The sequence below is a fragment of the Solanum stenotomum genome, chromosome 6, assembly GCF_019186545.1.
Source record: "Solanum stenotomum isolate F172 chromosome 6, ASM1918654v1, whole genome shotgun sequence".
Classification (NCBI taxonomy): Eukaryota; Viridiplantae; Streptophyta; class Magnoliopsida; order Solanales; family Solanaceae; genus Solanum; species Solanum stenotomum.
The window spans coordinates 53277939-53294889 of NC_064287.1; the positions used below are offsets into that span (position 1 = coordinate 53277939).

The window sequence follows — 16951 nt, forward strand, 5'->3', positions numbered from 1 at the left end:
TAATGTGTATAAGAACTTTTCGCGATATAAGCAAATGAGGCATCAGTTACCTGAAGAAACAAATCTGTATGTGTCTTTCCTTCATAGAGGATACATTCTGCTTTGACACCGAGAGCTTTAAGAGTATCAGCAAAACTCTTGCTGGATTGAGTGAAATACGTACATTAGCAAACTTTGCAAAAGATGTTTCGATCTACACAGTATATATACTATTTGAAAAGAATAACCGTGTTACTCTGTTAGAATAGCACAAAACAAGCACATGGCATTTCGAAAGAAAGTCCTCCTAATTGAAGGTCAAGTGTCTACTGTTCATCTCATCGATACATTATCCAACTAGTTTGGACCTTGTGGAGATCATTTTATGGGCTACCTTTCCATACTACATGCAGCCACTAGGTTCTACGGTTAACTAACCAGTTTTGCTCTGCTCCATAGTTTATGTATCTAACCTATACAGCCTATATCCTAGTGGCATAGGCTGGCTGCATCCAGTGGAAATCCCTCAAAATGGAGGATTTTTAGCAATCGAAACCATCTATCCTCATTCTTGGTTATATTGGTTCTGCCTGTGACTTGCGTTGATGCAATAATAAGTTTTGCAACGAAAGTTCTGATATATGATGGGTGGAGGGCCACAGACAGACATGAAAAGTCCCAATGAATTGGATATATAGGGTTGGCGGTGGCAGGTAATTGAGGACAACGAGGTGTTCATACAAAAAGTAAGACTTATATTGGACCTCGGGGCCTGAGTTAACCTCAAAAATTAGCTCATGACTCTGACTTCGGTACCTTGTTAAGAAATGAAATATGGGCCTAACTCAACCTCAAAAGGTAGCTCAGGAAGTGATGATTGATATAACAACTCATTCCTCAACCAATGTTGGACACTTAGCAAACATTAAGGGTCTACATGAAATGCTATTAGTAGTTACCATTTACTAAGGAAATCTTCAACCAGTCAAATTAGTTGAACTAAAATGAATGGCAATGGCCTGAATATCTAGTTCAGATAAAAACTCATTCCAACTTAGTATATCGAGCATACACTCATGGCGAAGTTGAAACTATAAAGCATAAAAGTTACTCTCCGTCCCAATTTATGTGGCACTCTTCCGTTTTAGTCAACTCCAAAAAGGATGACACATTTATATATTTAGTAACTGAATTGTACAGTAAATAAGTGCAGGAAGAGGAGGTCTAGACCTGGAATCACACGGAATGGAATAATCGGCAGTACCATGGAAAAGGACCATAGGAGGAAGAAGAGAGACAGCATTTTTTGTGTTTGGGTCCTGAGCCATTAATTCTGGTGAGTATTGTCTCAGACCCTGTTCCCCTTCCATTATACTGTGCAAGTGCTAAAACCAATATCAGCGATATGTACTGGAAAAATTTAATAGCAATATGCGTTTGTAAAAGCATTCAAGTACCAGAAGTCAGTAATATATATACCTTAGAAAAATTGAACGGTACAAACCTCGGCAATGGAAGTGATCAACAAGCTTAAGGATATTATACCTGCTCATGTGTTGAAAAATGGTGTATTAGTTCAATCAATTCCACTTACCAAAATCAAGAAAAGAGATACTTCATTAATCATTTTGCCCGTGACCTTATTAAGCAACTTATAGCTTCTATAGCAACAATTGCTAAGTACACGCTTTTAGCTCAAAGAGAAACAGAAATGACAGTGCTTGCAAGTTGATGGAAAATCATAAGGAAATATCATGAAATTAATTTAATGGAATCTAATGAACTTCGTATATCATTCAACAACAACAACATACCTAGTGTACACAGACCTTACCCCTACCTCATAGGTGGAGAGGTTGTTTCAGATAGACCGTCAGTTTAAATACAACAAAATCTGGACTCAGTTCAATTGAAATTCTAACTTCATCTGGGAATTTAAGGTTTTTAGAAGACCTAAAGGAAGAAGTGGCAAAAAATTCTAAGCCTTGTAGTCCCAGAACTTGAACAAGAACTTACCCGCCAGATAGACCAAAATATGTCTTTATTTGGGAGACACTCCAAGAAGCTCTCGGTTCGGCACCAGTCTCCTTGATTGCCTGCTCCAAGAGAGCACATGTAGCAATATGTGCACCAGCGGATTGTCCCATTAAGTAAATTCTAGAAGAAGAATAAACCATGATATTTCATTCTTAATTAGAGGGAATTATTCATGAGAATGTAAGGAGAAAACAACTCGGCTACCTGTTCGGATCACCTCCATATTCAGCTATCTTGTTACAAACAAAGGAGATACCTTGAGAAGCATCCTTAACCATGTCACTAATTGTTCCCTGAGGAAAATTTCTGCAAACAATTAATGTAACACCTTTAGTTATCAAAAACCAACTAGTGGCTGCATACAAGTACAATTTAAGAGTCCATCGAATGATCCAACATATAGTATATGCAACGTGAGAGAAACAACGGGAGAAAGTTTGACTTGGAATTTTTCTTCCTCGGTTGCACAAAGTTTACATCACATCTTCGACATTGTTCTTCTCTTAATCCTCTTCAACTTGTTAGATTAATATTTCCCAATCATATTAGCTGGCTCCTTTCGGATGAGTTGGGAGTTATATTGTGAGAAAGATCTTTGTGCTTGAAAGCAAGAAAGATTATTTTATGAGGAAAAGAAAATAAGTAATGCTCTTTAGATGCATCATCACATATATGGTAAACCAACACTCTGCTTTCGCCTTTCTGATATTAGACCAGTTCGTTCTATTGTATCATTACACAGAACAAGATTGTTGTAGGTTGTGAAAGTTACAAGAAAGGTATTAGCGAACTTAAAAATTATACCAAGTGTCCAAAAAGCTAATTTCAGTGAATATCAGCAAAAACATAGTAATATAGAACTCCTTTTTTTCTTTTTTTCAGATAACGTATCATGTGGTAAATAAGTTGAAATGCCTAAATCTTTCCTACGAAAGCAAAAAAACTAAAAACTAATAACTCAGAAATGTGCAAGAAATAGAGAACATGAACTACAAAACTCATACATCTAAACGATCCATCATGCAAATGTACATTAAGCCCAAAAAAGCACTGGTTTTCTCAGATGAAATAGTAATCACCTGTAATCAATGCATGCCACAATAATGTCTCTTTCTGACAATTGTTGTCCTAGAAGAGAACCCCAAGCTTTGTAGCTGTAACACAAAGAAGAAAGAATAACTAAGAACAAAATTTTATCAAACCGTCACTGGCTCGCTTAAACAAGAGAAGGAGTCACTATTTTAACTATGTGTTGATTAATGTTTACAATGTAAGAGTAAAAGCTTCTACGGTGTAGCCACGTAGCATAGTAAGCCGCAGGAATAATAATCCTCAAACATTCATGCTGAAAAGCTAATAGATCAGCTTTCGATGCTTATAATGTGAATGGTTTGAAGAAAATGTAACAGTTTCCACACTTAGCATACAGATAGAAGCTGGCAGCTCATATTATCTCAGACTAGATTTTACAACATAGGATATTCCTCGGTTGTAAGGATAAATGGATGTAATTGAAGGAAATCACTTAATTACGCACCCAATGATCCATGCTCCACCTGTTACAAATGCAACAACTGGCTTTGGCCCGTTCATATTTTTCGGCAGGTATAGATCTAGCCTGCACCATGAAACTTTAACCAGGTATAAATCCATGAAGACATACAAAAGTATGCTCAAGCATCCTATGAAAATAAGGACTGAATTCCACAAAGTATACCTATTTCTCGGTTGATCACCATAAACAATGCCTCTAAGTACTTGACTGGAATAGAAATAGTAATATCCAACTGCATCAGACAAGCAAGATTTATTTATGGGCGTTATATTCTAAAATATGAAGTCAACAAGATATTTAAAATCAGGTGTTCAGATGACATATCCGAGATGTTTCAGACCTTGAATAAAACCAGGTATAAGCAGCATAGCATAACAGCCAAGGGCAAGAAACCTGGCAATCCATCTGTACCCTACCCTGAACAAAGGTGGATAACCAGAAAACATTTAGAAAGTGCCGTTTATATACATTAGACATTAAGATTTGAGATATGAATATATCCCTACAGCATAGAATATTCAAAGAGTTACTAAGAGAGGATTGCAGTGACGTTGATTGGCTAACTATAAAAGTTAATATTAAAAGAGTGCTAGGCATTCTAAAAGCTCCTCTTGAAAGGCTAGGGTGAAATGGAACATTTGGGTGATAAGCAATCAAGTGGTTTCTTTATAACATGTGGAGAAGCTGAATTTTACTAGTCTACTTCAATGGCTCTACTGATATGCAACAATAAAGAATATCTAAGAAGTTGTTTAGTGTAAAATTTGATAGGGCGAAACCTTCAGATAGATGAACCGACCTATTCACAGGTGAGAATATTTGGCATAAACGGCATAGAGACAAATCATAGTTTTAACTTGACCATCTAAGATGGCAGGGTCACATATATCTAGGAGGTGACTTGGACATGCTGATCTAAGACACAATAACCTGGCATGGAAAAGGTTGGAATCATCATGCATAACTCTTTCATGTAGATGGAGGAAAGAAGAAAATCAGTAGACACGTGTTCTCCCTCCTTAAGTTTGGTTAGCAGGAAAAGGAGGCCAGCAGAGAATTCATTCCTAGGAGGCCAGCAGGAAAAGCTTATTCCCTCCACTTCACTTCCAACTTGTCACTGTTGGTAAGCAGCTTCTTGAATATGCAAGCTAAAAGCCAGCCCACCAAATATAATAGCATCACTAGAAACTTATCTTCAATCATTAGAAGTGAAAGTGAACAACATGCTCTTACTGCCAGTTATGGCATCTGTTCCTGTCCCTCAAGTTAACCCCTTTCTTTGTTCTGTATGACTGTATTCTGTGTAAGTTCAGGTGTAATCGGTTGCCTTCTCATTTCACTTTTCATTCATCTTATACTACTTCCAATAACACATTAAACTACATGAAGGTGAAATAAGACGGGTGACTTACTCATTAGTATGATTGGTCTTTCCTAACACCTGAAGTATAATTGATCGTGAACTCTATAAGGAAACATACTCCCAACTAGTGTTGTCTCCAAAGTTGGCAAAACCATGGTTACATGTAATGCTAGACCACTTATAAATTTTGAGCTGGTATAAACTTTGTCTAATTTTACTCTCACTAATCGGAAAAAGTCTCATTATTTCCCTTGACCCCTAACGGCGCTCCAACTGGTAATTGTAACCCATAGACAAGGGTTGAGGAACAAATTTGAACCTTTTTTTTCTCGAAGAGTTTAGCACGTGCATATTAGATCTCTGTTAATGGTAAAGGAAAAATACAAGACAAATGCATAGTTATTTTCTAATGGCCAAGGTATGAATGAACTAAAATTGTAACAAATCGCAAATTTGAGCAATTCCGGATAGTATAGAGGCAAATTGGATATTTTCCCTTAAAACAGTCAAAGTTCAAGACAATATTTCCCAGAAGACAAACCAATACACAAACTCAAATATAAACAAATCCAAACATGTAACCGATAAAATCATTATAACCAGAATACAACAACTACACCTCAACCCAAACAAGTTGGGATTGGCTGTATGAATCTCCACTTCTTCATTTAAGCTCATTTCATATCATCATCATCATATTAAACAAACCATTATAACAAGAATTCAACAACTACACCTCAGTTCCAAGCAAGTTGAGGTCCGCTATATGAATCCCCACTATTTCATTTAAGCTCACTCATATCATCATCATCATACTAAATAAAACACTATAACCAAAATACAACAACTACGCCTCAGTCCCAAACAAGTTGGGATGAACTATATGAATCCCCGCTACTTCATTTAAGCTCATTCATATCATCATCATCATCATCATCATACTAAATAAAACATCCTAACTAAAATACAACAACTACGCCTCAATCCCAAACAAGTTGATGTCACCTATATGAATCTCCACTTCTTCATTTAAGCTCATCCATATCATCATCATCGTCATCATCATACTAAATAAAACATTCTAACCATAATACAACTAAACCTCAATCCTAAACAAGTTGGAGTCGCCTATATGAATCTTCAGTTCTTAATTTAAGCTCAATTCATATCATTGTCATCATACTAAATAAATCATTCCAACCAAAATACAACAACTACCCATCAATCCTAAACAAGTTGGGCTCATCTATATGAACCTCTGCTTCTTCATTTAAGCTCATTCATATCATCATCATCATCATCATACTAAATAAATCATTCCAACAAAAATACAACAACTACGCCTCAATCCCAAACAAGTTGATGTCGCATATATGAATCTCCGCTTCTTCATTTAAGCTCATTGCATACCATCATTATCATCATACTAAACAAAACATTATTACCAAAACACAGCTTTATAAAAGAGATTATTACCCGAGATATCGCAAGAGTCTAAAGCTAAGCCTAGTTACAACATAAGTATCAGAAGCAGCCCTTCCCATTTCTCTGCGACAACCCTCAACAGCTCCAGACAAAAGGGAATTTGCACTGGCAATCCGGCGCCTCCTCTGCTGCATAACTAAATTGGACGACGAAGACGACGAAGAAGAAGAGTAACTAAATGCTCTAGTAAGAAGGGGTTTTGTCTCAATCTTTGAATCATCGTCATCTTGAACAAGTAGTATGGTTGATGAAGAAGATGAGTGTATAATATGGGGTTCTGATCTGACTAACATTGTGTCAGCAGTAGCAGAGGATGTTGGAATCAACATTGATGGTGGTGAATTGGGGTTAGAAATAGGAAGAAGATTTGAGGGTTGCATTGAGAAACAACAAAAAAAATTGATTTTTAACTAATAATCAAGAACAAGAAGACAAATTTATCTATGGAAAGTAAAAAACATTTGATTTTTAAGGGAAAAAAACAAGAAAACAATGTTATCAAGAATTCAAGATTCAATTTTTATTGCTGAAAAGGTGAAAAAATGAGTTGGATTTTTGTTGTGTACTGTTAAAGTTAGTTCAATTGAAGGGATGGGAAGATGGAGGGATCAAGATTCTCTTATCTCATTGAATTATTGATTTGATTTCATAGAGATTTGAGAAAATTTTGTGTTCTTTTTCGTTGATAGTTTGAATTTTTACAGAGAAGAGGAGGAAGAAACAATAGTGGGGACAACGCTAAAGGTTTGGTTCCACATGTTGTGTAATCATATGTTAGTTTTTTTGTATTTGTTTTTAGCATATGTTTTTTTCTTTTAAGGGAAAAAGAACAAATATACCCGAGGGTCAGAACTATCGTAAATGATATACAGATATTCTCCATCATAATTTTAGGGCATTGGTGCCCTTGTCGTTCAAAAACTAGAGCATATATATCATTTATACTAACGGACATATACATGTCATAATCTTATCCGCCGACTCAATATTTATTAAATATTGGATCGACTATAAGATTGGGTCACATGTCCCATTTAGTCTTCTGTTAGAGTGAAGGGCATATATGCTCTAGTTTTTTGGACGGCAGGGGCACCAATGTCCCAAAAGTATGACGGAGGGCATCTGCATACCATTTACGATAATTTGGAAGTATATTTAATTTGTCCTTTTTCCCTTCTTTTTATGAAGGAATTTGAAATTGCGGAGATAAATTTTGTTTTAGTATAATAGTTTGGAAATAAGATACGAAAGATAATTTACATTAGGTAAGTTCCGTGCAAGATTGATCGAGAATGCATGTAGGGAGTTTCGAATCTGAGAGTTTTGAGACTCATGAGAGATCATTGAATCCTTTATTGAAGGTAGGGTTAGGGATGGTATGGTATAATATGTTGAAACTTTGTAAGGTTGGGGATGATATGGTATGATATGTTGAAACTTCAGTTATAATAACTAGTCAAACAAGGTGTAAAGGATAAATTTAGATAGGTCAAACAAAGTGTAAAGGATAAATTTATGAGATAATACGAGTTATGGACTTGAAATATTACGATAATTAGTTTGTTGTATTCATAATTATTAATATCACAAGCCTAGCAAGTTTTCCTCACGCAATGAATTTAATTAGGCGCATCCAAGTATGTGTACTTATCTTGATTTGGTAGCAAATTAAGTGCAAATTTAGTTTGTCAACAGTATTAGGAAAACAAATACTGTTAATTATTATTATTATTATTATTATTATTATTATATATCAACCTAAAATTACGATAAAGATCACCGCATAAATTTAAAACTTTGAATCTATCTTAACGTGATATCACATATCTAATTTTCCATGAATTAGCCACTATGATAAGTCAATGAAGTCCTCACTTCTTAGTAAGAAAATTCTAAGAAGGGACAAATTAAAGGAAAAAGAGACAATAATTGATTTAAATAAGGAATATCCGGATAAATTAAAGGATAAAATCCTCGATCAAGATTATATATACATTGCGGCTCAATATGCATTATGCACAAAGTATATATTAAAAAAGAGATAGTGTGATATTAAAGTGACAGAGGATGGGTCGATGAGGATAGATAAATAGGATTGTCGTCAAATTTCTGAAGATGAGATACACACAATATTTTAGACAAATTTCACATCAAAATAAGAGAAAAATATAGAAAACGTGCTTTATAAAAATATTAAAAATATCCATCGATTTTGACCCTCGATTTTTTATCTGCTTTTAATAGTGCATCCATATCTACCCATAAAAAGAGGGATTCTAGAAAACATTTTTGTTTGTGAATTAGATTCATGGACGAAGAGTTCTTCAAAGTTAGTAAAAGATCACCAAATATATGGAGACATCTTGTTTATCAAATATATATATTTGATGTCTTTTCAATTAGTTCTTCAATTGAAATTAAATATGATGGTGTTGAAGAATAAAAAAAAAGTTCCACATCAATAGTTATAAGGTTAATGAGATGTGGCGATATTTTATATATTGAGCAAATCTCTTCTCTTCGAACTAGTTTTTAAAACATGAGTTAGATCTTAAGATGAACAGTATTATCTCATCCGATGTTGAGCTTCCAAATTAAATAATTGTTCACGTTTTATATGTTCAATCCTGAAAGGTGAGATGGAGATGTTGAAGAGTGAAAAAAAGTCTCGTATTGATAGTTAATTTAGGTCCAAGACCTAATTTTACTGTAGGATGAAACATAAGATTCCAAAAATGTGGTGGAATTTATTTTATGAAAAGTAATTGAATTAGATTCATGGATGAACAATTTTAGAATTATTGCCATTGGCCTAATTTTTAGTAGTGGATTTATAAAGTTAGTTTAAACTCACTAGCCAAAATTGTATCAAAATATTCCTGGCTAATTGTAAATGGGTATAAAAGAAGATCCATTTTTTGCTACTAACCTTCAAATACAAGTAATTAAAAAAAGCATAATTGTGACACTAATATTTGCTAATTTTCGACTTTAGACACTCATCCTTTAATTTCCATTTAAGAAAAAAATATGACAAGAAAAATAAAAGACTTAAGGCTATGTTTGTTATCGAAGGAAAATATTTTTAATTTTATCATATTTAATTGATTAATTTTTTTGAAAAATATAACCTTTTTGATCGGAGCGTGGAAAAGAAGTTCGATAAGTGAAACTCCACGTTGATTGTCTCATTTCCATCCCCCTCACCCCACCCTACAATATTTGCGTAGATTATACATAAATTCATTGAGATAATACATTTTGTTTACTTATGTACCACACACTAAATATATAACAAAATTATTTATTTTCTAAGTATATATATATTTAAAAAAAAGTGGTAATAGTTCATACTAATTGTCTTCTTCTCACTCTCCAGTCCTCCACCACATTCAATTTCTTAGGCATAGTCAAAATTTGAAATTTATGAATTCAAAATTAGCTAGTCCTTCTAAGCAATTAAGTTCTAAATTAATAATTGTATATATTCAATGAATTTTCAAGATAAACATAGAGTCTGGATCAAAGTTATTCTCGTAATCAAACTCTCCCACTAACACTCCCACTTCGTCCTTAATGTTTGAATAGTTATGTATAAATATTTTTGAGATAATATACTAAATAAGTAACAAAAAAAACATTTTTCTTTTAAAGAAATATTTTCCTTTTCATGACAAACACACCCCTATTTCCCTTTGGAAAAAAATATAAAATTATATTGTACGACAAAATAGATGAAGACAAATGGCAATGAACCCAACATCACAAATGTTATAGAGAATAATATGTTCTTTTTCCTCATCCATACACTTCCAGAAGATTATGATTCTTAATTGATGCATTTCAAGAATCAGAATTTTATGACTAGAAAATAAAATTTTACATATATATATATATATAAAAGATTTTATAGTATTACAATAAGATGAAATATCCTTCGACATAACAGCATTATATTATTCCAAATTATCGGACACTAGTAATTCATTTATGGTGTCACATTTTAATTCTTAGGGTCTAATTAAGTATGCATTTAAAAAAAATATCTACATAATAATTAGGTCACTTATAAAATAAAAATAATATTTTTCATTTATACATTTTATTTTTATTTAGTATATATGTTTCAGAAAGAATATTGTTTTTAATAAATTTCTCAATTGTATATAATATGACATGTGACATGTGACATGTAAAGTCTTATTTATGATAAGATTTAAAGGACATTCTGATACATTGTTGTACACCTTTAATTTAAAATTACTATATTTAAACATATATAATTATATACATTAGACTTTGTAGACACATCAAATGAGATAGAAAAAAGGAAAAGGGCCTAATATATCCCTCAACTTTATCAATTAAAGCTGATATACCCCTCATTATAAAAGTGACTCATATATGCCCATATTGCTATACAAATGGCTCACTATCATAACGAGGGACATATCAACTCCAAATAGCAAAGTCGAGGGATATATCAGACCCTTTTCCCTAGAAAAAATAACTTACCTTGCTATATTTTTCTAAAATACATATATTGATAGTACCAAAAAAAAATATTTATATACTATAATATATATATAGGATTAATACATTAACAGTTCTTTAAATTTGTTGGTAATTCGACACTTCAACTATGCCTTGTTTCAATTGAGCAGTTGAACACATGATAAACTGTTCTNTTTATTTAGTATATATGTTTCAAAAAGAATATTGTTTTTAATAAATTTCTCAATTGTATATAATATGGCATGTGATATGTGACATGTAAAGTCTTATTTATGATAAGATTTAAAGGACATTCTGATACATTATTGTACACCTTTAATTTAAAACTACTATATTTAAACATATATAATTATATACATTAGACTTTGTAGACACATCAAATGAGATAGAAAAAAGGAAAAGGGCCTAATATATCCCTCAACTTTATCAATTAAAGCTGATATACCCCTCATTATAAAAGTGACTCATATATGCCCATATTGCTATACAAATGGCTCACTATCATAACGAGGGACATATCAACTCCAAATAGCAAAGTCGAGGGATATATCAGACCCTTTTCCCTAGAAAAAATAACTTACCTTGCTATATTTTTCTAAAATACATATATTGATAGTACCAAAAAAAAATATTTATATACTATAATATATATATAGGATTAATACATTAACAGTTCTTTAAATTTGTTGGTAATTCGACACTTCAACTATGCCTTGTTTCAATTGAGCAGTTGAACACATGATAAACTGTTCTTATATTAGACACTTTCAGTTTAAATTTTGAAAATTCTTCTGTGCAATTGAGAATGAAGTCTATAATATAAAAATATAATATATTTTATGTGGTTAATTTATCTACATAATATAACATGATGTGCAAACATATGCTAAATTGTAACAAACTGCAGTTCGAATTTCTAAATAAAATTTACGATTAAATTTAAAAGGATATTGATATATCGAACCATATATATATAATGTTTTTTTTTCATGCAGACATGTAGCTGGCTAGGCACTAAAATTATCAAAGATTATTGTTCTTAAATACACGTGTATTCAAGAATCTAAATATTTTAATCCATAACCTCCCATGTTCTTTCTAAATTATGGGGTAGGTATACCAAAATTATGCAAAGATAAAAGCATATACTTAAAAAAATAAAATACATGGTAGCCATAAATTATGCTACTTTAAATTTTTTTTAAAAAAATTGAAGTTGTCGTGGAAGTACATTAATGAAAAAAGCATATGCTATAAATGAATCATTTATCCATATATATCCATTTAATTTTGAAAATGAGAAAAAAAAAATCACTTTTTACTTTAGACACTTTAAACTGAGTTACCTAACACAATGTAAAATTTTACTATCACAGACTCAAAGTATATTACTCCCTCCGATTCAATTTATTTGTCACAGGTAGGTCTCTTTCTTTTTGTGACAAATCTTAAATTTCAACTTTTCCCAAATAACATTATTTAGATGACAAAATTAACGAACATTTTGATATATTTACATATATTTAGTTTAAGACCATAAAATTCAAAAGGATTTTTTTATCTTCATAAATTTTCTATGTCAAGTCAAAACCTGACAAACAAATTAAAACTAAAGGAGTAAAAAAGGATTGAAGATGCTACACTCCTCTGTCTCCTCAAAGGAAGTTAGGAGAGAAAAGGAAATCACAGCATCAGCAGGAACGTACAGTTGGGGAAAAGGAACAAACAAGTTACCCGAAATTGGGACATAATCTTTGTTGTTTACATAGTCTTCATCACTTCTGTTTGTCATGGTTAAAAATAAAGTTTAAAATATATGGGTTAAAAATATTTTGTTTTATTTTTAAAATTGCAGTAACAGAAATGTTGAAAATATGGTTTAAAACTTCTTCTCCACATGCAGCTAGATAAAAATCTTCATTATCTTCAAATTGATTTGAAACCATCTTGAGCCTATCTTCAACCTCATTGAACTATAGGACCATCGGATCATGAATCGTTAGACCATGTGCTCTGATACCACTTGTTAGGTTATGAAGGTGAATAGGGCGTCATGCGGAACTTACAATTGCATATAATACGGTTGATAAATCATATGACAACAACTTATAATAAAAACATAATATTATTATATGTTTAGCCAATTGGCCTACATATGAAAAACTAATAAAAAGAAAAATATTAAATATGTTGAGGAAAAATCTCTCCATAAACAAAACTCTCTAGACGTCTACATTGTGGAAGCTATTGTTGAGTTTTGTTATGAGAAGAGGGATCTTCAATTTATAGATCTCCTAATTTTCCTCTAAGGAAAGAATAAACCAAATATGAAAGAAAACTATATTTTCCTTTCAGAAAAAGTAAAAATATTTATGGTAATGTTTTGTCTTTTCTTTTAGGAAAAAAATAAACTTCAAATAAGGTATAAAAATCAGGGTAAAATCCTAACAATAATTAGGTCACTTATAAAATAAAAATAATATTTTTCATTTATACATTTTATTTTTATTTAGTATATATGTTTCAAAAAGAATATTGTTTTTAATAAATTTCTCAATTGTATATAATATGGCATGTGATATGTGACATGTAAAGTCTTATTTATGATAAGATTTAAAGGACATTCTGATACATTATTGTACACCTTTAATTTAAAACTACTATATTTAAACATATATAATTATATACATTAGACTTTGTAGACACATCAAATGAGATAGAAAAAAGGGAAAAGGGCATGATATCCCTCAACTTTATTAATTAGAGCTGATATATCCCTCATTATGAAAGTGACTCATATATGCCCATATTGCTATACAAATGGCTCACTATCATAACGAGGGACATATCAACTCCAAATAGCAAAGTCAAGGGATATATCAGACCCTTTTCCCTAGAAAAAATAACTTACCTTGCTATATTTTTAAAAAGATACATATATTGATAGTACCAAAAACAATCTTTATATACTATAATATATATAGGATTAATACATTAACGGTTCTTTAAATTTATTGGTAATTCGACACTTGAACTATGTCTTGTTTCAATTGAGCAGTTGAACAGATGATAAACTGTTCCTATATTAGACACTTTCAGTTCAAATTTTGAAAACTCTTGTGTGCAATTGAGAATGAAGTCTATAATATAAAAAGATAATATATTATATGTGGTTAACTTATCTACATAAACATGTGCTAAATTGTAACAAACCATAATTCAAATTTCTAAATAAAATTTACGATCAAATTTAAAAGGATATAGTATCGAACCATATATATATAATGTTTTTTTCATGCAGACATGTAGCTGGCTAGGCACTAAAATTATCAAAGATTATTGTTCTTAAATACACGAGTATTCAAGAATCTAAATATTCTAATCCATAACCTCCCATGTTCATTCTGAATTATGGGGTAGGCATACCAAAATTATGCAAAGATAAAAGCATATACTTAAAAAAATAAAATGCATGGTAGCCATAAATTATGCTACTTTAAAAAAAAAATTAAAGTTGTCGTGGAAATACATTAATGAAAAAAGCATATGCTATAAATGAATCATTTATCCATATATATCCATTTAATTTTGAAAATGAGAAAAAAAAATCACTTTTTAAGTCAAGGGAAATATAATTAGGGATATTCTCTTTATTGATAAAATATGGATGGCATGTAATCACAATCCAAGAATCATATGCTTAAAGAATTTGGTTACTTTGAAGCTTAAATAATACATTATATATTTGTGAATTTGTGAAGAATATAATTTATTTATTTTTTGAATTCATACTTTTTTTATATAAAAAAACACATCATGTTAGGGTATATAGACCCTTGGTGTGGGAGAACTTATCGTCAAACATAAGGAATCATTTTTGTCATTTTCTCACATTCTGTGTGGTGCGTACCACATAACTTAAATTGTCATGTTTCATGATCGTATACCTCTTAATTCAATCAATGTTAAGTCTGACTACGCCCGCAGCTGATTACTTATTAAAATATCGAACAGAAAATGAAAAGTCGTACTATAACAACCATAAATACATTTTCATCACGAAGGTTAATCTAGTTAACTCCTCCTTCCGGGAATTCGGTCCGGGAAGGTAAGCCTTACCCATTCGTGACCATTTGGAACACAAACGGGCAAATCGAATGGGTTGGAGTTGCACTAAATTGAAAGACAATTTATAATGTTCCTTTAATTTCGACCTAAATGGATTCCACATAATATATATTATGTAAAAGTAATTTATTTTTTTCATAAAGTAATAAACTCAAAAAGACAGTCAATAACCAATTGAAAACTTTCACTAAAGGTACTGCCATCTTTTCTTCTAAAAATATTTTAGTGCACAAAATTAAATTTAACTCTCTTTTATTGTATATATAAGGTCAAAATATAGCTTAAAGACATATTTACTTATCATTCAAATACCTTAACTTGTTTAAAATTACTTTATTTTTTCCAATTAATTATCTAAACTAGTTCAAAATACAAGAGTCAAAACACTTATAATTTTAACTATATGAGTTTGGAATATATACTCTTTAAATTTTAAAAACAAAATTTACATAATCGAAAACTACAAGAGAGGTACTATATATCAGCACAACTGATGATTCATGAATATTTTTAAAAATGTTGATCCTTTAAACAACAACACCTTTGCATAAAATGAGCTGGAAGGAAAGATCATGATTTTCTCTATTTTTTTTCTCAAGGCGTTGATGATACTGATGAAATCAATGGTGGATCTAATACGACTTCATGAATCATGACAATTCAATAGCTTTTGCTATATAAACTTAAGGCGTTGATGGTACTGATGAAATCATTGGTGGATCTAATATGACTTCATAAATTATGACAATTCAATAGCTTTTGCTATACGAATTCACAAACTTCAAAATTTTGAATCTGTTTCTAAATAAACTTTATAAAATTGTGAACCGAAATATTAAAACGGAACAAGTAGAAATGTCTTTTAGGTTATAAATCCTATACATATAAACTTATCTCAACTAGGAGATATGCAATGATTACAATTTACATGCGTGGTAATTATTTGACAAGATATATAGAAAACGTACGTAAGAGGGCCTAGCAATAAACACCAAATTTAGAAATGCAATCCAACTCATGACCATGATTCTACTGGTCTGTCATTGGATTAAATTTTTTAACGAGTCGCTTGATACACGGAATAATGTTAGATATTGTAAAATAAGTTTGGAACAACATTTATATTTATATTTAATTGACGGTTGATAAATTTATATTGTCAATTAAATGTAGTATAAATTTTATTTCAGACTTAATCATGAGATATTTCATCTTATTCCATTCAATTTAAGTGATTTTTGACAATTTACTTTTATTCGTGTAGTTATTATTTTTCCATGTTTGGCATTTGTTGCGTAACCTTTTTTGGAGAACTTTTGTAATCCTCTTATTGTTATATGGGAGCTATTTGAAGGGTTTTCGCGTTAAATTTAGTGTTCTTTTTTTTTCTGATTTTCTCTTTCCGTCATAACATTTTGGTACATGCATGGGATGAAGTGAGATACAACAGAATTAAGTTTGAGATAAACTTATACGACATTTGATTAACGATATAAATTTATATCGTCAATTAAATACAGTATGAATTTTATCTGACTTAATTATGAGATTCTCATTTTATTCCATTTAAATTGAAATAAATTAATATCAAGATTGTAATCTCAAAACTATAATCCCAATTTAATTTAATTCGCGTACCAAACGTACGCTATACATGATAATTCAACCACGTGCCTATGTTCCTTCATTATAAACCCTTCACTTAGAATAGTATTTTATTGAACTGTTTTGTACTAATAAAGTCACAATATTTTGGAACCTCAACGTCAGCCAATATATTTTTCTACGTCGTCATATCATTTTTTTGACAATAGAGAAATTTCTGAGGGATAAGGTGTAAGATTCGAGACTTGCTAAATAATGAATCCGTCCTTTTATCCTTTTCGATT

The 16951-nt window shown here is 31.2% G+C and overlaps 1 protein-coding gene across 1 annotated transcript in view; it reads right to left on the reverse strand.

Annotated features, from left to right (window-relative positions):
* Positions 1 to 7151, reverse strand: part of LOC125868177 (probable isoprenylcysteine alpha-carbonyl methylesterase ICMEL1) — a 15882-nt gene extending 8731 nt beyond the window's left edge. The window contains 10 exon segments of the mRNA XM_049548793.1: positions 51 to 141; positions 1210 to 1353; positions 1459 to 1524; positions 1996 to 2136; positions 2221 to 2322; positions 3096 to 3170; positions 3554 to 3634; positions 3734 to 3803; positions 3912 to 3988; positions 6411 to 7151. Of these exon segments, the coding sequence (XP_049404750.1) occupies positions 51 to 141; positions 1210 to 1353; positions 1459 to 1524; positions 1996 to 2136; positions 2221 to 2322; positions 3096 to 3170; positions 3554 to 3634; positions 3734 to 3803; positions 3912 to 3988; positions 6411 to 6799 (1236 nt within the window). The 5' untranslated portion in view covers positions 6800 to 7151.
* Between the last annotated feature and the right edge of the window lie 9800 nt (positions 7152 to 16951).